Source organism: Microtus ochrogaster, chromosome 8 (genome assembly GCF_000317375.1).
Source record: "Microtus ochrogaster isolate Prairie Vole_2 chromosome 8, MicOch1.0, whole genome shotgun sequence".
In the NCBI taxonomy this organism is placed as follows: domain Eukaryota; kingdom Metazoa; phylum Chordata; class Mammalia; order Rodentia; family Cricetidae; genus Microtus; species Microtus ochrogaster.
The window spans coordinates 35,109,506-35,130,250 of NC_022015.1; the positions used below are offsets into that span (position 1 = coordinate 35,109,506).

Consider the following 20,745-nt stretch of genomic DNA (forward strand, 5'->3'; position numbering starts at 1 on the left):
GTGTGTATGTGTGGTGTGTGTGTGCCCAAATTTCCTCTTTTTGTTAGGACACCAATCATTGGAGCAGGCCCTTCCCCTGTGTGTGTGTGTGTGTGTGGTGTGTATGTGTGGTGTGTGTGTGCCCAAATTTCCTCTTTTTGTTAGGACACCAATCATTGGAGCAGGCCCTTCCCCTCAATGACCTCATCCTAACTGGTTACATCTGCAACAAACCAATTTCCAAATAAGGTCACATTCTGAAGTCCTGGGGTTTAGGACTTCAACATATGCATCTTGGAGTTTGCAATTCAATCCTTAATGGGAGGGCTCAGCCTTTGCATCTGCCTGGGAAGATGGAGACAGGCCAAACAGGCAGGGGCACCCTCTTTGATGGCTGGGGTCTGGGTGAAAATCAGAGAAGGCAAAAATCTCCCAATTCAGGTGGAACTAGAACAGTGAATGAGGCAGCTCACATAGCACCCACGTGTCCCAGGCATCTTGTGTACTCTCCACTGCTACACAGTACCCCTGAGGCAGGGTGACTTACAAAGAATAAAGATTTGCTTAGCTCTCAGCTCTGAAGGCTGGACATACCGGAGCATGGGGTTAACTCCTGCTGAGGCCATCCTGGTGCCTGCCCATCAAATAACAAGACAGCAACCCTGTTAGAGAGGACTCATTTTTTTTTTTTTTAAGAAAAAAAAAGCGTAGAGCGGGGTGGTGGTGGCGTATGCCTTTAATCCTAGCACTGCGAGGCAGAGGCAGGCAGATCTCTGTGAGTTCAAGGCCAGCCTGGTCTATAGGAGCAAGTTCCAGGACAGGCCCCAAAGCTACAGAGAAACCCTATGTGTGTGTGTGTTGGTAGGGCCTGAATTTCCCTTTGGAAGATGCTAGCTGATGAACAGGAGGTCTGAAAATTAGGAAGCCAGCCCCAACCTACAGATAACCAATGGCCTCCACTTGCTCATCCCCCAGCCCTAATGCCCAGCGGGCCAGAGGAAGGTCATACATAGTAGTTGCTGAAATCCACAGAAAAAGTGTGTGTATATGCCCAGGCCTGTATGTGGAGATCAGAGAAGAATCTGTGGGAATCATTTCTCTCTTTTTACTAAGTGGGTCCCAGGGATTGAACTCAGATTATCAGGTTTGGTCTCACGAGTACCTTTGCCCACGAAGCCATCTCACCAGCCCAGAATTCACATTGACAGCAAAGTCACTTCCGTGATATGACTTGGGTATAATAGCCACGCCCTTTTCGGGAGTCCCGCCCTCCACACAGCTACTCTTGGGGCAGACTTGATAACACTTCCGCTCTGGGAGACCCAGACTGGGACTTCCCCTCAGGCAGAAGCTGCCTTTGCAGGCCTGAAGGGTCTGTGCTAGCAGGATCTGAATTTCCCTTTGGAAGATGTTGGCTGCTAGATCAGAGGCCCTGAAGATTGGGAAGTCAGTCTAGCCTACAGACAGCCTCCACCTGCCCATCCCCCAGCCCTAAGGCCCAGCGGGCCAAAGGAAGGTCATACAGAATGGTGGCTGGGCCAAGCAGTGGTGGCACACCTTTAATCCCAGCACTCAGGAGGCAGAGGCAGGCGGATCTCTGTGAGTTCGAGGCCAGCCTGGGCTACAAGAGCTAGTTCCAGGACATGTTCCAAAGCTACAGAAAAACCCTGTCTCGAAAAAACAAAACAAACAAGCAAACAAAAAGAATAGTGGCTGGAATCCACAGAAAAGGTACCTGGATGGAGGAGCCCCGTGGCAGGCATAGGAACCTATGGGAACCCCTTAAGAGGATTCACGGCACAACTGTCACAGCTCTGTCACCTGCCACATGCGCTCCCAGCCATTCACCAACAGAGTACTTGGGAGGCTCCCAAGGAAGCAAAGTACAAAAAGGGACGGGACAGGAGGCAAAAGAAGAAGCAGGCAGGGGTCTGGCCCAGCCTACTGGACACTGCTCACCTGGGTCTTCTTTGTGTCTCCTTCCTCGGGATTGGGACAGAGTGAGCCAGGCTTTGCCACTGTTAAGCCACATGGGTAAGAAAGGACTCATGGCCTCCAGGCAGGTTTGCAAGCACTGGTCTGCTTCTGGATGCCACTCTAGGGTTCCACTGAGCTTCCCAACACCCCCAGGCTCTCTTCCACACTCTTGTCCCTCTTTCCCTGAAAGACTTCATAGCTGGGTTCCCGAGCTACCCACTGGCCAGTGCTGCCTGAGATGGCACTGGCTTCTTCCTTTCTATCTCCTGGGCCCGCGGATCTGAAGCAGGGAGTCTCTGCCACACTATGACTGCCCCAACTTGGCCCAGTGACACCTCAACCCAAGTCCTGGAGCTTTAGAATCTGGTCTTCATACTCTTCAACATTCCTTGATGACCCAGAGTCCTTCTGATTTCCTCCCAAAAGCCTCAGTCCATCCCCTGGTCCTGCTACTGTCCTGGTTATCTCAGGATAACTCACGACCCACTCCATCTTGGCTGGGAACATCAACCAACTCCAAGATTGGTTCCAAATACCCAGAGCACAAAAACAGGATTAAAGAGAACTGAACAGACAGCGCAAGAAGGAGACGCAGGTGTCCGGCAGCTAGGCATGGGGACAGATTGGGGCAAGCTCTAGACCTACAGAGCACCATGTGTAGGATCCTGGACATGGCTGGAAAGCAAAGACGAGTTAAGAGTGTCCAAGGCCTTGAAGTATCAAGAACTGATTCCACCATGTTCTGTGAGCACATATGGAAACACAGAGAATATCCATGTAAAGCAGTTGAAAGCAGAGTCCACAGATGCTGAAGGGACCATGGATTCTGGACACTGGGAGAGCTAGCTACTCTCAGAACTGCTGGTAGAAACCCTAGAGAAACACAGGGTGTCCCAGCTACGTGAGCCGGAACTGTGAGGAGCATCCTTACCCACCTCTGCCCCAGCCCTTTTCTGTCACCCCAGGCGGCACAGCTTGCTCAACACTTCCTGATAAGTGGTTTGGGTTTAGTTTTTTTTTTTTTCTTCTTCTCTTGCAACAACATAGTCAAAAAACAACACCCCAACCCAAGTCCCAATAGGTTCCAAACCTCAACCTGCTGCCGGAAGGAGGAAGTGAAACCTGCTGGGGTGGGGGCTCTAGGCCACGGCTCATCTACAGAGAAGCACTAGGAGCCACAAAGAGTGCACCCACACCAAAGACATCAGGCCCATGGCGGAGGCTACCAGCGATCCAAGCTGCGAGGAGCAGGAAGAACTGCATGCAGAAGACAGCGAAGGGTAAGCCCCACAGCAGGCAGCTTGCTTTGTGCCAAGTCCTGCAGGGACAGAGTCTTGGAGAGTGGCTACCCACTGGGGCCTTGGAGGTTCTGCAGAAACCCCCTCTTACCCATAGATGTCTGTGTCTCCCCTATCTACCTCTACAGCTTAACTGGCCTAACTGGGCAAGGATAGATCCCTGGCTAGGCTTCATAGCCAGAACAGAAGGGGTAGATGCTTGGTGTGGAAGGAACTGGGCATGCCTAGATGTGGCCTGCTCAGTGGGAGAGAGCAACAGTTATGTTGGGAAAAACTGGAGTTGTGAATCCTGGCCAGGCTGCTGACCCCTCACCTGTAGGTTTGTCTGAGGGGTCTGGCCTGCCTTGAGATACTCAAGGGTGGCCGGGTCTCAGAGGTTCCCAAAGCTGCTCTGCGGCGATTCTCAATGTCCCCTAGTGGACCAGACACTGCTATTGGGTACAGTGAGTATGGGAAGAGAATGTCAGAGGAGGTAAAGTAGTCACTCCTCTGCCACAGACACCTGGGCCGTCAACTGCCTAAGGGCATCTGTGAGTTAAAGAACTGCTAAGTTCTGCCCTGTGTTGGGTCATAAGCTGGGGGCCACGGGGAAGGACTGTCAGTGGGCAGACATGGAGACTAAGCCAAGCTGTGTGTGCCTGCTCTGCTCAGTTGCAGGAACAGGTCTTAGAAGAAAGTGTCAGGTCTCTGGGACAGGCTGAGGCAGAAGGGGACATTCTACAGTCAGGGACGAGAGGCCTCACGGGAGCAGGATGTGGGGGCTGTGGTCCAGGTGTGTAAGAGGAACAGAATGGAGGTAAGACCTCGGGAGTCCTAGAACCTGCTGCTAGAGATGTCAGACTGTCCAGGAAGGTGTGGTCCTTGAGTGTAGAGAGAGCCCGCTCAAGGAGTGAAGGCCACCTCAGCAGGTGTTGCAGAGTCCCTGCAGGCCCCAGACTGCCTTGTAAAATGGAGTCAGGCTCCAGATCTCGGACAGAGTCAGGAATACCTCAGACCTATCAGATAATGGCAAAGAGGCCTCATTGTGAGGGGTGCATGTTGGGTGCAGAGGGCTAACCTCAGGCTCCCCACTTTCCTTGTGGGCCCTGGTTTGAGAACTGTCCAGGGAACCCTCCATCCAGGAAAGGAGTCTGAGGCTAAACAGACTGGCCTGGCCTGGGTCAGCATCCTTGTGCCAACCTGGGGTTTTCAGGGCCTCATTGTCCCCAGAAAGGTCTGTGAGAGCTGTCTCCTGGGAGGGGGGACATGTATCATGAGGGCCCAAGAAGAGCTCTAAGGACATTATGCCCAGGCTGGGTAAGGACACAAGCTATCGGGTGTGTGGAACAGGGTGATCGGGTGACAGCTGTGACCCTGTACAGAAATGTCCTCACGCCAGTACCCTGCCACCTTGTGCCCATAGAAGGGCAGACACAAGCAGCCCCGCCGGCCCCGCCTTCCTCCTGGGCCCTTCCTCGGCCCCCTCTCTCAGCTGTCTCAAATGCCAAGGTCTAGGCAACACAGTCAAGGGTGCCCATAGCTCTGGCAGGCACAGCAGATCCCTGGGCATCTTACTGTAGGACTGGGGCTGGGCTGCACCTGTGCCTGTCTGTCAAGAACTCCTGTTCCACAGTCCTAAGACCTCAGTGGGTCTGGGAATCCCCTAAAGATGTCCTTCCCAAAATGGTGGAAGAAAGAGAACAAAGCACACCGCTGACCTTTCAGAATGAAACCAAGACCCAGGGCGAGGTGGAACTGTCCTTTCATAGGGTGACTCAGGGGCCAGGGGATTCTCCTGTTTAAAGTGGCAAGAAGTCCCTGGTACCCAGAGGGGGATATTTGACCTAATAAGTCCCCACTCAGGAAACCCCAGAAGGCCAGAACTGAGCAGGGTCAGTTTTGGCTGGAACAGATCAGGGGTTCCCCAACCCATGTGTCCATAGAAGACCAGGCATACCAGGCAGAGGCCAAGTCGCGCCCCAGGGTCTCTCTCTCCACCAACCTCCATGCACCATGGCGCCAAGGGACTGCGGGCGCTCTCATACCTGTCCAAGTATACCAGGGTGAGCATAGTGGGACGCTTATGCATTCCAGGCCCAAGGCGGGCAGGCCAAGGCCAAGCCCCTCTCACAGAGCCCTCAGATGGCTGGAACGCTACTGTGTACCACTCCAGTGTTCCCACTGATACAGGACTGCCACTCTTCCTCCAGTGGGGTGCTCTCTCTTTGCCTGCCTACCCAACACAGGGCAGCTTGTTCCTGTCCTGTGGGAACAGGGTGTGGCATCTCCACAGGGCTGCAAATGGCTCTGCTGGGACTGCTGGGTGACACCAAGTGAACGAAGCCAAGCCTCAACCCCCCTACAACTCCACTGCACAGCGTCTCAAGAGCTACAGGGCAGTCGTGTAGCTCATAGATAATTGTTCAGCATGTCTTCAAGGGCCTCAGAGTCAACCGCTACCCCTGTCCTGGCACCCCAAATCGACATGGAGCCATGGCTCCTCTCACTGGGGGCAGACTCAGCTGGACAGATATCCTCTGCACAGGCCTAGCTCTCTCTACCTGGCTACCGGTTCCCTGAGTTGCATGGCTCATCTGGCCCCTGGCATGTCTGTACCCTGATTCCCTCAGCATATGATGCTGCTTTGCTAAGAGCCCTGCTCCGGGTCACCGTCTACCCTGGAAACATTTCTGACCTAATCCCACACCTGCTGACCAATAGGACAATCTGAGGGTCACCTAGGCAGGGTTCCTTCCTTCCTGGATCACCTGTTCCTCTGATCCTCTGAGCTCTAGTCAGAGGGCCTTGCACAATATTGAGAGCCTTGATCCGAGAGGCAGTAGCCCAGTGGAGGGATTTCCTCCAACCTTGCCCTCCCAGGGTGAGCACTGAAGATGAGAAGATTAGGAGCTGAGGCCTGGAGCTCTCTGCACAGATGGCAGAGCTGAGCCAGGTTAGGCCAAGTCAGGGGTTCCTCAGGGCAGAGAGAGGTCAAGCTTCACCCAGACAACATCTTCCTCCTGGTGGATCCTAGGCTTTCTCCCACCTTCCATCCAACTCCTTCAGATCCCCATCTTGGCTTGAGGAGGGGAAACCAGATACCTGGTACTTTTGGAACGCCACAGACCTACCTTTGCTGATTCCAGAGGCCCTCATACTGCCCTGTCTGCTTGAGGTAGGCAGTGTTGGGAAAGGCCTGGGACAGATGGCCCAGGACAGGATGGCCCTGGCAGGGTGACATTATTACTGTATCAGTGGTTGCCTCTGCCTCCGTTTCCCTGAGAGGGTCAAGACAGGGTTTGGTGAGCCTTAAAGAAGTAGGGGCTTGCTAGGGGATGAGACCCAGGGGAGATGGACCAGGCCTTTCCCTCTGGGAACTTGAGCTATTGGGATAGGGGTTGAGATGCCACTTTGAGGTAAGGGGGAGAAGGTAAAGGATCACCATCCAGTGCCTCAGTTTCCTCATCTGCATGGTCAGAATGCAACTGCTCAGGCCTAGCATTCGTGACCTGAGTGTTCTTGCCAAGCTCTTTAAGCATGCAAAGATCTTGTACACCATCCCCCCAAGAGTGGCCCTTTTAGAGATGGTTTACTGTGGCTAGACATGCCCTCTGTGGGTTTAGGGGGAGGGACTAGGGCCTGGGTTAGGCTGTACCAAGCTGCTTCTTAGGGTACCCTGGTGAGAATCCCCAGAGTGCACCCATTCTTCTGCAAAGACAGTTGACAAGGAACTAGTGGTCTTTGTGGGTCATAGACCAGGTCAGGGTGAGGGGTACTCTGCTGGTGGTAAGTGCTTTGTGGGGGCATCACAGGCCAGGGTCCGAGTGTTCTGTCAGGCACAGTCTAGGCTAGTATAGGCCTGGGTCTCTGCATCTACTCTAGTAGCACTGGACAGCAGAGCTATGGGGGTTCTTCTGGGTCTAAGAAGCCCCAGTCTGTATAAGGACACATGGAGACTCTTAGGTAGGTTCTCGTTGGCCTTGAGGCATCATAAGGAGCTGCCTGGTGACAGCCCAGCCCATTTCCCAGGATTAGGATTTCACTATCCAGACACTTTTTTTTTTTTTAAGTTTCTCAAGACAGGGTAGTTTCTCTATGTAACTATCATTGCCGCCCTAGAACTCACTCAGGTAGACCAGGCTGGCCTTGAACTCATGGAGATCTGCCAGCCTCCTGAGAGCTGGGATTAAAGGCGTGTGCCACCGCTGCCTGATTAGCCTGGCCACTCATACCTATTGTCAAGGAACTAGCAGAGAGGGGAGGGGCTGTAGGTTTAGAGTATAGGAGTTTGAGAGCAAACAATTGGTGGGTCAGGAAAGGCTCTGGCCCTTTATGGTGACCAGGTCAGTTTTACCAGGCTCCATTTGCTGACCACCTTCAAGTTGGGAAGTTGTAAGTTGGCGGGGAATGAAGACTATCTGCCTCCATCGATTGGCAGGCAATCGACTGGTAAAATTATCTGCAAAGTCAAGATGCCTCTGTTCCCTCTGAGCCCCCTCCTCACATCAGGGCTCCTCAGAGGTGGAACAAGTTAGGTTGTCGGCAGTGTATATGGGGTCAGCACAAACGCCAGCCCAATGTGACCAGGTACTATAGAAAGGCCGTCTAGATGTCCAGGAGATCCTGTCTGCCATGGGTGAGATGGATCCTATATTCAACTCTTCTTCCACAGCCTTGATTTTTCCAGCTGCCACCTGGATGAGTACATGAGGATGGGGTCACATCCCTAGCAGATGGGATCTCAGGTTCACACCCTTCTATCCTACAGGGAGCAGATCCACCTTCCCATTCCAAGGTGGCTGTACACTCTTTCTTAAGGCAGCCTACTGTGTGTGGTTAGCTTCCGAGGAAAGTCAACACTGCCTCCTCCTGCCTCTCTTCTATCCTGTCCTCTCCTCTTCTTTACTCTCCTTTCTTTCCCCTATTTCTTTTTCTCTTCCCCCTTCCCCTCTCTTCTTCTCTTCCTCTTTCCTCCTCCTTTCCTCTCCTTCTCTCTATTCTCCCCTCCTGTTTCCCCTCCTTCTTTCCCCCTTCTCACCCTTTTCTCCCTCCCCCACCTCCCAGGTCTCCCTCCTCTCCCAGGAACCTCTCCTCAAAAGAGCAATAGAACTCAAGACAGATGGATCTAGCTAGTTTATTCCAAAGAAATCTGGAAAGACTCTGTTGCCCTTTCTCCTAGTCCCAGCTCCAACCACACTTCATCACCACACCCAGCTCCCTGGCTCCGCCTTTAGCTCTGGCCCACCAGACCTTGCTTGGAAAGGGGAACACAGGGAGCTGATGAGTTCAGGAAGCATTAGGAGGCATCCCACTATGTAAATCACAGCCACATTGCTATTAAATGCCACTATTCTGGGCCCCTCCACTAGTAGGCTCCCACTGCTTACTGGGTCTTTCTCCATGTAGGCCACTGGTCTGTGAGCATGTTTTCTAGGGGCTATAAAGATGTATGGACAAGAGAATATATCTGAGCTAAGGTGGTGGTGCACACCTTTAATCCCAGCACTTGGGAGGCAGAGGCAAGTGGGTCTCTGTGAGTTCAAGGCTATCCTGGCCTACAGAGTGAGTTCTAGGACAGCCAGAGCTATACAGAAAAAATCCAAGAGAAAGAGAGAGACATAGACAGAGACAGAGAATATCTGTGCTTCCCAAGTTCTGTTTATGGTCTATTATGGGAGAGACCTGACCTCCTGGAACTTTGTTCTTGAGTCATGAATTTTTAGGCTATGTTAGTCATAGAAGAAAGGAAATAAGAAAATAAAAGAAGAAATGAGGGGCAGAGAAATATGAAAAGTGTTAGGTGGGTAGATGGATGAGTGTATGGATGGGTAGGTAGATAGATGGGTGTGTGACTAGATATGTGGACAGATCAATAAATGCACAAGTGAATGGATACATAAATGTATGTATGGATGTATGGATGGATGGATGGATGGATGGATGGATGGAATAGATGGACTGAATGAAGAGTGGGTGGGTAGATGGATACATGGGTAGGTGGGTAGATGGATACATGGGTAGGTGGGTAGATGGATACATGGGTAGGTGGGTAGATGGATACATGGGTAGGTGGTAGATGGATGACTAGGAAGTAGATGAATGGATAGATATATAGCTAGGTGGATGAATGTATGGACAGATGGGTGGATGGTTAGGTGAATGAGTGAGTGAGTGAGTAGATTAATGAATGAATGAGTGTATGGGTGAATGTGTGAGTGGAGTTAGATAAATGAGTAGATGGGTGGATAGATAAATGGGTGGGTGATTGAATATTGAAAGTTATATGGGTACGTGGATGGGTGGATGGGTGAATGAGTAGGTGGAAGAATAGCGGGTGGATGGCTGTAAGGATAGATGGATTGAAAAACGGGTAGATAAATGGGCATATATGTGGGTTGGTGGGTTAAGAATGGGCTGATGGATGGATAAATGGAATATACAGACGGATAAATGGGTCGATATATGGATGGGTGTATGGATGGGGCGAACAGATGGATGTGGAGTGAATGAATGCATTGATGAGTGGGTGGTGGGTTGATGAATGGGTCGAAATATGGGTGGGTGGATGGGTGAGTGGGTGGTTGGCTGGCGGGATGGATAGATGGGTAGATGGATGGATAAGTGGGCAGATACAGGAATGGGTGAGTGGATGACTGAATGTTGCTGAATATATGGATGGGAAGATGGATGACGGGATGGATAGATGAGTGAGTGGGGGAGTGGATGGATGAATGAAAAGTGTGATGTGAATAAATAGAAAAAGATGGATGGATGGATGGATGGATGGATGGATGGATGGATGGGTAAATGTGAGTTGGTAGTTGGATGGATGAATATGTAGATGGGAGGATGGATGGATGAGGGGTGGATGGATGAATGACTGAACAGGTGGATATATGGGTGGGATGAATGACCAGGGAGCATATAAATGGGTGGACAGGTGAGTGAATGAGTGGATGGGTAGATGGATAAATGGGTTGATATATGAGTGAATGTATTGATGGGTAAATGGATGGATGAGTAGACGGGTGGATGAACAATGGGTTGGATAGATGAATGTGGGATGAATGAATGACTGAATGTTGGTGGATATATGGATGGGTGGATGGATTAGTGAATGGGTAGATGGGGGTTGTATAGATGGATTGATGAGTAGGTGGATATATGGGTAGGTGAATGGGTAAGCTGATGGATGGGGGGTAGATAGATGACTTGATGGGTGGATATATGGGTGGGTAGATTAATGGGGGGTAGATGGATGGAAAGGTAAATGGATGAATGAGTAGGTGGATGGGTTGATATATGAGTGAGCGGATGAACAGACAGTTGAATGGATGGACGGGCAGATAGATGTATGGGTGGATGATATACGGGTGAGGGGGTGGACGGATGGATAGATGACAGATGGGTGAGTGGGCAGATGGATAGAAATGTGGGTGGTTGGATAAATGTGGGGTGGCTGAGTGTGATGAGTGGTTGGTGGATGGTGTGAGTAGATAGATGAATTAGTAGGTAGGTGGGTAGATGGATGGTTGGATGCATGGATGGATGGGGATTGGATAGAGAGGTGAATGAGTGGGTGGATGGATGAGTAGGGGTTGAATGTATAGATGGATGGATGCATGGGATAGATAAATGGATGCATTGGAGAATGGCATTTAGGATGAAAGAATAAGTGGATGAAAGAGGAGTAGATAGGACACAGATAAATGACTGGACAGATACAATATCAAGAGAAGCAGACATATGACTGTAAATAAATAATAGATAAATAGATACAATAATAGATTATGGTGGCAAGATAAACAGATAACAAATCAATAAAATGGATAAATTGGTATGGGATGAACTATTGGAGACACAGATGTGTGAAAAGATACCTCTCCATCATAAATGTTGCACTATGTTTCTGGAATACTTTCTCCCACTGTGAGGAAGTCAGTTTCTCTCCTTTTTCTTCTCTCTCTCTTCTCTCTCTCTTTCTCTCCCCCCTCCTCCTTAAATCAGGAAACACTTATTCCTTCCCACTAAGCTTTTCTTCCGCTTTAACTATCATCCAAAACATCTTGGTCTCCAGGGCTCCTCTTTCCGGGCCTGCACCCTGGCTCCTGCTTTCAGCAGCATTAACCATCATGGGCAATGTGTTGATACATTGTTACTTGTTTGTTCCCACTGGAATGTCAGCATCATGAGTGTTGGAGAGTGGTGCTGAATTCCCAGCACATTGAAAATTATTGTAATTCGATTTGTGTTTCTTGAATAAACATATGGATTGGTGGACAAAAGTGTGGCTAATTGAGTGTACATGTGAGTGGAAGGATGACAGGGAGGAAGAGTGGGTGATGATGACTGGGTTGGGGGCTGATTTCCCATACATAGTGTATTGACTTGCTTTGAGGACCATGCATACACTATCACACAAACAGATATGTGCAACTAGATGTGCAGTTTCCTAGGTGGAGGAGATGTCTAGAAAGGCAGATTTATGAATGAATATGGAGAAGATATAAAGAAAAGAGTTGATGGGTTGATAAGTGGTACTTAAAAATGCAAGCACCATAAACACAAGATGGATGGATGGATGGATGGGTGGGTGGATGAGTAGGTAGGTCATTGAGAGTGAGTATGGGTGAGTGGGTGGATGAGTGAGTGTACAGATCCGTGTATGGTTGTATGGATGAATGGGTGGGTAGGTGGACAAGTAACAGACAATAATGCCAGCAGCAAGTGTTCTGCTCACTTGTCCATACTTATCATGGCTTCAAAGCATTAAATCGTTCAACATCTCTTTGTAGGAACTTCCCCCGCCATTAAGACAGCCCTCCCCTGCCTGGAAACATTCTTCCTCTTTTTGAACCCAAATTTCCCTGACCACATGTCTTTCCTGACTGTCTAGTTGGAATAAGAACAGGGCCGAGGAGGTGGTGAGATGAACCGTGGTGCAGGCGCAGCGTAAGCTGGTTCCGCTGGGTGATCTCCTCAGCATGGGCTCACCAGAGGGAGGTTCATCCCGGCCCCATCCTCATTACTTCAGAATGTGCTGTTTATTATGTCTCTGCGCTGTTGGAGGGGGCAGTGGACTCTGCTGTCTCTGCTATACACTCTGGCTCCATCTCCTCCTGGGAGAGGCTGGGGGAGGGAGATGCTGTAACCGCTGTCTTCAGAACAGCTGGATCTCATCCTGTAGCAAGTGTGGCAGAAAAGGTGGGTAGCCAGCTTTTTGGTTGCTGCAGATTAGAACTGTGGATCCATGGGACACTGTATCTGTGTTGTCACCTTAAGGCACACACCTCCTTCGCACCAGTGATCCGCTCATGAGACTCCAACTCCCTCCTCTGTCCTCAGTTGTCTTGAGGTTTCTTGCACTCTGACTTCCTGGCCTACCTGGAGGTCACAGTAACCCATGTGTGTCCATTCTCCCAGTATAGAGATGGAGTACAACTGGGGGCCAGATGTGTGCGGGGAGACACGGTGGGCAGTTGTTGGCAGTCAATAGACCCAACTATGGTCTTGGTTCTGCCAGACTCTAGCTCCGTGACCTGGCACAGTGCTGTTGGCCAGCCTTGACTTTCCCATCTGGCTCATGGGTCTAGCAGTACTGCTTGTCCGCAGCTATGAGTGTGAGGGTTCTGAGAAGCCACCAGATGCAAGCTAACTCGCCCAGAACTGGCCCATGGCAACTTCCTCCCAGCCCAGCCACTAGCCTCCAGTGTTCTCCAGTGAGTCACAGTGACTAAGCCCAACCAGAAAAACAATGGGCTGGGCTGCTTGTCCCTGGGTCTGAGCCAGAGGATAGGGTAGGGGGCTGGCTGGTGAGGGCACCCACCACCCGGGTACCCTCTACCACTTTCGGAACTTTGGCTCTCTACACCAACGAAGATGCTCTCTGTGGTGTCTATACATCCCTGCTCTGAATACAGCCTGAGGTTCTGGGGAAGGCAGTAGCCTCCCAACGAGGCGACCTGGGAAGATTCCTGGGGTGCCCAGCCTCCCCTGGAGGTTATACAAGAGCAGAGAGCTGGGAATAAACAGAGGGAAAAAGAAGACCCAGAGGGGGGAGAAGAAGGAGGGGGAGGAGGGAGAAAAAGAAGGGAGGGAAAAGAAGGGGGGAGGGAAGGTAGGAGGGAGACTGAGATAGGAGTGAAAACGCCAGAAGAGAAGAAAAGGGCAAGGAGGGGCAGTCAGCCAGGTCAGGGGCAGTTGAGGCCCAGACCTGGGAGGAGAGAGCCAGGGTCAGTGAAAGCAGGGCTCAGAGCAAGGACCAGCAGCCAGGCAGAGATGGGCAAGAGGCTTTGAGAATGGGGAGGTGACCTATGGGCCAGTCACCCAGAGTGGAGTGGTGGGCAGAGAGGTGGGAAGTGGCAGAAGCTGCCAAGATGGTCTGAGGGGGGCATACCACCATGCTGCCCACAAGCGGGCGTGGAGGTCCAGCCAGGCCCCCACACTGCGGGGCTGGGAGGGTTTCTCTCTGACATTTTTACTAGTCTCGGAAGGAGGAGGAGGTGGTGGAGGTGGAGGAGACCAAGGGGGCGGAGAAGGGGGCTGGGGGACAAAAGGAAAGCAGCTGCTAGGCGTCCTGAGAAAGGAGAGGGGAGAGACCCACAGAGACAGGGTCCAGGGACAGTGGAAGGGCCTGGGGCTGCCATCTGGGAGCCAGCCCCACACCCCCGTCCCCAGAGGCTGGAGGGGCTGAGACAGACAGACATCCTTCAGACAGATAGAGCAGACAAGGAAGGGGTGTCAGAGACAGAGAGACTGACAGGAGACGGGAAGAGGGACAAGAACACAACGAGAACAAGGAGAAGAGAGAGGGCAGGGCAGGGGAGAGGAGAGGAGAGGAAGGGAAAAGAGAAGGAGAAGGAAAGGGAAAGAAAGGAGAGGAGAGCAGAGCAGAGCTTTTGGGCCACAGCACCAGGAGCCTTTGAAGCTGCAGGCGGTGTCCCCAGGGCCAGGGGTCAGGCCAGGTCACCAGCATCGTCGTGGGCAGGCCCGCAGCATGAATGGCCCCGCACTCCTGAGGAGAAATGCTAGCAAACGGGGCCTGGAGAAGCTGCTGAGGTAGGTCCCTCCCAGCCCAGGCATGGTGCCCGCAGCGCCCTTGCTGACAGTGGTACTCCCCTGCACCCAGACTGGCAGATATGTGGCACACGGACTGTGCCAGGCTGCTTATGCACGTGTTACGGGAGGATAGAAGCCCAGCACGACGCCATCATCTTGGTCAGCCAGGCGGCTTCACCTCTTCCTCCCATAGCTCCCTGTGGGTCCTATGGGGACCCACAGGGAATGATCTTCAGCGTAGCTGCACAGGCCTGTCCCCATCATATCTTCTTGCTGCCCTTGGGAACTAACAAGTGACACCCCCACCCCACTTTACAAATGAAACTGGACTTACAGCCATAGGCCCCAGAAACCACTGGCCTGACAGTACCTGGGTGAGGGAGGCTTGGAAACACTGGGGATCCTGATTCTCTGGCCTCTGGACCTAGGGTCTTTGAAAGTCTTCTTCACTCAGCCTGTTGTGTCCTATGTAAAGCATGTGTGAGAATAGGCAGTTATAGGCCCAGGCCCTGCAAACCTCAGGCACTTCTAATGATTAACTGCTCATTGTTGCCCTCAGAGCCACCTGCTGTGCCCTTCCTTTTCTTTCCTCTTCCAGCTTTTAAAGCTCTACTGCAGTGCCACCTCCTCCAGGAAGCCTGTCATGGTCTCCCTAGCCAGGAAGATTTGGTTCCTCGCTCATCTGGTGGCCTGTTCCCTGGCCCACTTCCCTGGCTGCTTAAACCTCATGTTCCTGGAGGGTGGGCCTGGCATTGTTTCTTATGTCTCTGTGTTTTGAGCCTGGCTCTTAGTGGTGAGACAGGGCACAGATGGGATGGTGGGCAGATGCCAGGAGACAGCTACCTCCACGTCCCGGCCCCATCATGGTCCCAGCTGCCAACCAAGGTCAGCAAACTAGCACCAGGATCTAAGCTGGCCTCCCAGCCTCTTTCCACCCTAGCTCCCAGCCGATACCATAGACATGCCCCATGCCAGTCTTTCAGGCTCAGCTCAGCCTGCTCAGGGTCCTGATGCATGGCCACCTCACTCAGGCTAAATGTTACCCCGTCCTGCCCAGGCTGGGATGGAACCTCCTTTGTCACTGTTCCTCATAGTGCCCCGTGCCCTGGGCATTTAGGAGCGCCTTTGATCAATCTTACCAACTCAGCAGTATCCTATAACAAAAAGGAAACTGATTCCAGTACCTTATGGCTGTGGGGTGACAGGAAGAGCCGCAAGACCCTGCACTAGGCTGCCGTCCTGCTAATCCATAGGCAGGATGATGGGGCCATGGAAGCTATAGACAAGACATCACTTTGGGCAGGGGTCAGGTTTGGCATCATTCAAAGTCTTGAGCTGAAGAGAGGTGGGAGGAGACCCAGAAACCAAGCCCTACAACGGTTAACCAGTGGTCAGGACAGGAGGGCAGGCCCCCAGAGGTCTAAGGGGGTTCCCATGAAGTGAACGAGTGGGCCCAGGGGCTTGTCCCTTGTGATGCTGGAGAACCACTTGTCCACGTGTGGAGTGGGACCACAATGGATGTCAGGAGGCAATGGCCCGGGGTGGATATTTGCTAAACTGTGCATCTCTGGGAGCCTGGTCTTTCAATGGGACACGCCTCTCATGTGCATTGAGTACACACATATGTGCAGGCATGTGCTTGCTAACATCTAGTACCCTTCACCCCTGACTCCATGGTGCCCTCTGTCCACACGCCGGCAGCCTCCAACACTGTCCACTTAGCCCAACCTTGGAGAATAGGTCTTTGCCTTGTCTCTGCTGGACAGATGAGGAAAAGAGGCTCAGAGAGGTCAAGTGACTTGTTCAAGGTCACCCAGCAGGTGACCTACCTCCTATCATTCGCTGGCTTTGCCCAGGCCATTCCCCAGGAACCCAAGGCTTTCTCCTCACACCTGCCAGTCCCTTCTGTGACAAGCTCTGGAAGGGATTGCTGGGTGCCAGCAGAGGCCAAGATGCAAACTGAATCCAGTTTAAATTCATAGATGTCATGTCCCTACAGCTCTCTCCATCTGAGTCTGGGTATGAATTGAGGGCTTAACACAATGCTGGTCAGCCCCCCGCTTACGTCTATTCCCTGTGCTAGGCATTTGGATACCCACATCTGCCTCAGGGGGGCCAGGTCCTCCCAGATCCACCATAGGTCAGGCCACGGGGCAGGATGGCCACCTCTGCTCTCAGCTGCCTAACCTGGTTCTGCAGTCCCGGGGACCTAGATTTAAGAGCAGCTGGGCTGCTCAGAAGTACTTTGGGCTGATGCTGGCCTAAGAGACTGAGCCAGGAGTCACCTTGGCAGGCATCACCAACCAAGCCTCCTTTGGGTGGTGTGAGCTTCTCTCTCATCAGGTTCCAGCACCCATCAGCCAGCAGATAGCAGGGATGGCATCAGTCTATGGCTTCCCTGGGGTATAAGGCTACTCAGGCAGGTTCCCACTCCACATGTGGCCCACTGGGGATCTCAGGGTGGCAGAGGGTAGCAGATGGGGCTGGCAGTCTGCTGGGTGGCCCAGTGGGGGGGAGGGGAAGCCAGGCCTCCAACCACAGTGTCCAGGGAGGCGTGGCTCCATGGGCCCATTGGAGGCCGAGATCCCGAGGGTGGGGTGGCCCCACCCTGGCAGGCCGGGTGGCCGGTGGGCGGCACCCCCGCGGGCCGGGTGGTCTGTCTGCCAGAGCTTGTCCTGCCTGGAGCCTGGCCGAGCCAGCAGCAGGGGGTACAGGGACCAAGTGGCCCAGCCCCCTGGGCAGGGTGTCAGGGCCAGAGCCCAGAGGACTGAGGTTCCGGTTCCAGTCCCAGCCGGTGCGTCAGAGCTGGGTAGATCAGGCGGCAAGCAGCAACCAGGGCGCCAAGGCACCCAGAGACTCACCCACCCCGTGCTTCTGCTGGAGCCAGGAGGGGACACCGTGGGGCTCTTGGGACCCTCGGGATAGCTGCAGGGGTATAGCCTCCAGGGACACTGCGACAGGCCCAGAGCATCTCTCCAGAGAACAATGCCAGGATGGACCACCAAGGTCTCCAGAGCACAGGTGGGCACGTGGGCTATAGGAGGGCAAAGGGCTTCATCTGAGCACAGGGGATGATGTGGGCAAGTGGCTGCAGGTAGCTATAGGAGCTTCTGGTAGTGGTTGGGGTTAGAACCCATTAGGCAGTTCTGTGGGCAGAGAAAGGTTCTCAGGCTCTGGTACCAAGTGAGACCAGACTTGGCCCTCAGCCCATAGAGCTGGCTGTGCAGGTTGCTGTCCCAAGGAGCAGGAATGTGGCTATGAGGGTCCGCTACTATCCACCCAGGGCAGGGGATGAACTAAGACCAGCTGGTAATGGCACTCAGGACATGGAGGGCCTGACCTGGAGATGCTGGTGCCAGGGGAGTAGCACACTGGATGCTCCTGGGGGCTTTGAAAGTTCTCTGAGAGAATATGTCCTACCAGGTAGGAAAGGAGAAAAGGAAGAAGAAGGAGCAAAGAGGTAGGAAGTGAACAAGATACACGGGTGAGGGGAAGGGTCCTAGCCAGCGTTAGAGGGAAGGTACGTCTCTGCTGTCCCCACTTGGCTGACCTGGGCGGGGGGGTGGGGTGGTATTGAAAGGGAAGGATAAAGTTGATGGTGGGAAGCGGCTTGTGAGTCAGTGAGAAAAGGGTAAAAAAACAGATGGGAAGAGCTGTGGGAAGGGAGGGGCTGGTGTCCCCCTCAACCAGGATCCTCCGACATGGGTCCTGCCCCTCAATTCCTGCGCTGCCTTGTCTCCTTACATGTAGTTCGCAGAAAGTGAGGAGGATACCCTGCCATGCACTGACCGTGCAGGTCTCCCAGGTCTGGGATGCGGCTCTTTTCTCAGCATATGTGGTGGGGATATTGTGAGAACCAAATATGGTTGTTCAGTTTAGCGCTAGGTGTTGGCCAAGAAATGGGCTTGGGATCAGTGCAGGACCCACTGGCATCAGCTGATGCAGTACCCAGAGGGATGCGTGAGTCTTTCTCAGCCCATGGAGACTTGCCCTTGCCTGCTTTATGCAGCCTACAGCACTGAAGCTGGGTTCAGCGTCAATAGCTTGTAAGGGATATCTTGGGCTGAAGGCTGAAACAGGTCAACCTGGGATAGACCCCTTCCTCCATGAGAACCCCAGGAATGATCCATCCCTGGGAGTTAGATAGCACCAAGAGCTCAGATGTGGCCACAGGGCCAGGCAGGGTATTCTCGGACCAAGGAGCAGATAAAATATTGAAATTAATCAATAGGTATCCATCTCCTTGTCTGACTACTCGGCGAGCAGGAAAATTGAGGCACATGGGGCACGCAGAGCCAAGCATAGGACTATGGGTTTGGAGAGTGTCTTGGCTATACACAGTCACCTGCCATGCATCTGTCCAGGTGGGCAGACAAGTTAGACAATGTGTAAACCTGTGACCAGATGAAGGATGAGGCATATGAGCAGCATCCATTAGGAGAGCTGTAGCCAGGCCTTCAGGGCGAGGTGGATCTGGGTACAACCAGCCAGGGAGGAAAGAGGAGGGGATGGCAATCTCAAGCCAGTGCAAGCCATCATCGCTTGTCAGAGAGTGTGCCAGAGCTTTGCCTCGTGAGCCCTTTGAGCATTCTGCCAGGGCTGTCTGCTGCTGCAAGCCACGGTCTCTCTGAGCCCAGTCCCCACTGGGAGTTTGATGATGAGTGGGCCAGCCAGAAGACACCTCTGCTCAGCAGAGAGCGGGCACCAGGGAGGTCTCATGGCTTCTGTGTAGTTGGCCCTAGACACTGTGGCAATTCTGGTCAGTGAGATGGAGGGCACAGCATGCAGAGCCAGTGAAGGGAGAAAGCAAGCTCAGACCAGCACAAGCCGCCGTCATGACAAGATGTAATAGATGGGAGGTCTAGGCTCTGCTGTCCACCCCTAGGCTATGGGGGTCAGGTGGCCAGAGATGTTTGAGTTAGGAGTCCTGAATTAAGAAGCTGCCAGCAGCCGGGTGGTGGTGGCGCACACCTTTAATCCCAGCACTCGGGAGGCAGAGGCAGGCGGATCTCTGTGAGTTCGAGACCAGCCTGGTCTACAAGAGCTAGTTCCAGGACAGGCTCCAAAACCACAGAGAAACCCTGTCTCGAAAAAAACAAAAAAAAAAAAAAAAAAAGAAGCTGCCAGCAATGGGCTGACCGGGAAGCACATCGTAGGAGGTAGGGTTCCCAGACCCAGGGGAGGGGAGAGGATTATCCGTGGGAATACCAGCTTGGTTCTAAACCACACTTGGATAGAAGAACCCTAACCCAGCCTCTGAGGGAAGTGTGGGGTAGAGGGGCCTGCAGCATTCCCATTTTTCAGCCTCAAGCTCTTTAAGAAAGGCTCTGCAGAATCCAGCTGTAGACACCTTTGAGGATGTCATACCTTCAGGTTGAGGTGTTGAGTGTGCCGGTTTCTGAATGCAGACTTGGAGTCCACTTGGGCTGCTTGGGTAGTGTGATGGACAGGTGTGGACCACATCTGACTCACCAGGCTCTTCTGAGGGGTTTTGTGGTCTCCAGATGGGTTGCTATTTCACTTCCCTGACGTACGGCTCCAAGATTCATCCCTTCTTTGCCCTAAAGGAGAGATGGTGCCTGCCTCCCCTGAGTGTGCTCAGTTCCCAGGAAGGAGCATGCAAGTGGCGAGATTCTAAGTGGGTAGCCCCAGCTTGTGGGGTAAGGATGGATGGAGGACAGATGCAAGAACCCCTTTTACATCCATGTAAAGTCCTCAGAGGCCAGGGAGATGCAACAAGATGATTTAGGATGTACCTAGACTCAGAGACATGGGGACAGGAGTACTTGCACCTGTACTAAGGACAGGAAGATGGGAGTACCCTGAAGGTAAGCAAGCTTTGTCATTAGACACCTTCCCCTCCCCAGATCCCCCAAACCACGGTCCCTTCTAAAAATGTCTCCCAGATGTCTATGTGTTTATCTGATGCCCTGACCACTCTGCAGCACCCCCTCCCACCATGCCACCAGGGCAGAATGAGCAATGATGATACTTTGCCTTAAGTACACTATGTCAATTGCATGTCCACACTCACTGCCCCATGTGCCTGAGAGAGCATGTGCTTGCTTCTGTGGCCTTTGTTCTACACCAGAGGGTCAGGGCTGGCCTCTCAGCCCCACTAAGATGCACTGGGGCGGTGGAGAGCTTACCATAGTTGGCACTGGTGGGCAAGGGGAATGCTTAAGAAAGAGGAGGGGAGTGGTTTGTGGGAGAAAAAAGGCATATCATTATCTTAGGAAGGTAAACACAGCTAGTGTAGGGGCAGTAGAGCTGAGAGTAGGTATTGGGGTGTTATTGAGCTGCAGCAGAGTACCAGGCCTTCAGAGACAGGGGTGGTGGCAGAGGAAGCCTTGGTCTCTCTGACTCTCCTTGCCGGAGGTAAGCCCCAGGTGCAACCTCAGCTTTCTCCGTCCTCAGCTGCAAGCAAGTGAGCAAGAAGGGAGGGAGGGAGGGA

General features: G+C 52.8%; 1 protein-coding gene across 3 annotated transcripts in view; it reads left to right on the plus strand.

Moving 5' to 3' along the window:
• Positions 1–3,123: 3,123 nt before the first annotated feature.
• Lsp1 (lymphocyte specific protein 1) overlaps positions 3,124–20,745 on the plus strand; it is a 34,333-nt gene continuing 16,711 nt past the window's right edge. The window contains exon 1 of one of the 3 annotated variants that reach the window (XM_005351543.2): positions 3,124–3,236. In XM_005351543.2, the coding sequence (XP_005351600.1) occupies positions 3,169–3,236 (68 nt within the window). In that variant the 5' untranslated portion in view covers positions 3,124–3,168. Of the gene's footprint in view, positions 3,237–14,082; positions 14,292–20,745 lie in introns of those variants that run through there. The other 2 variants (XM_013347800.2, XM_005351544.3) reach the window with 2 other exon arrangements.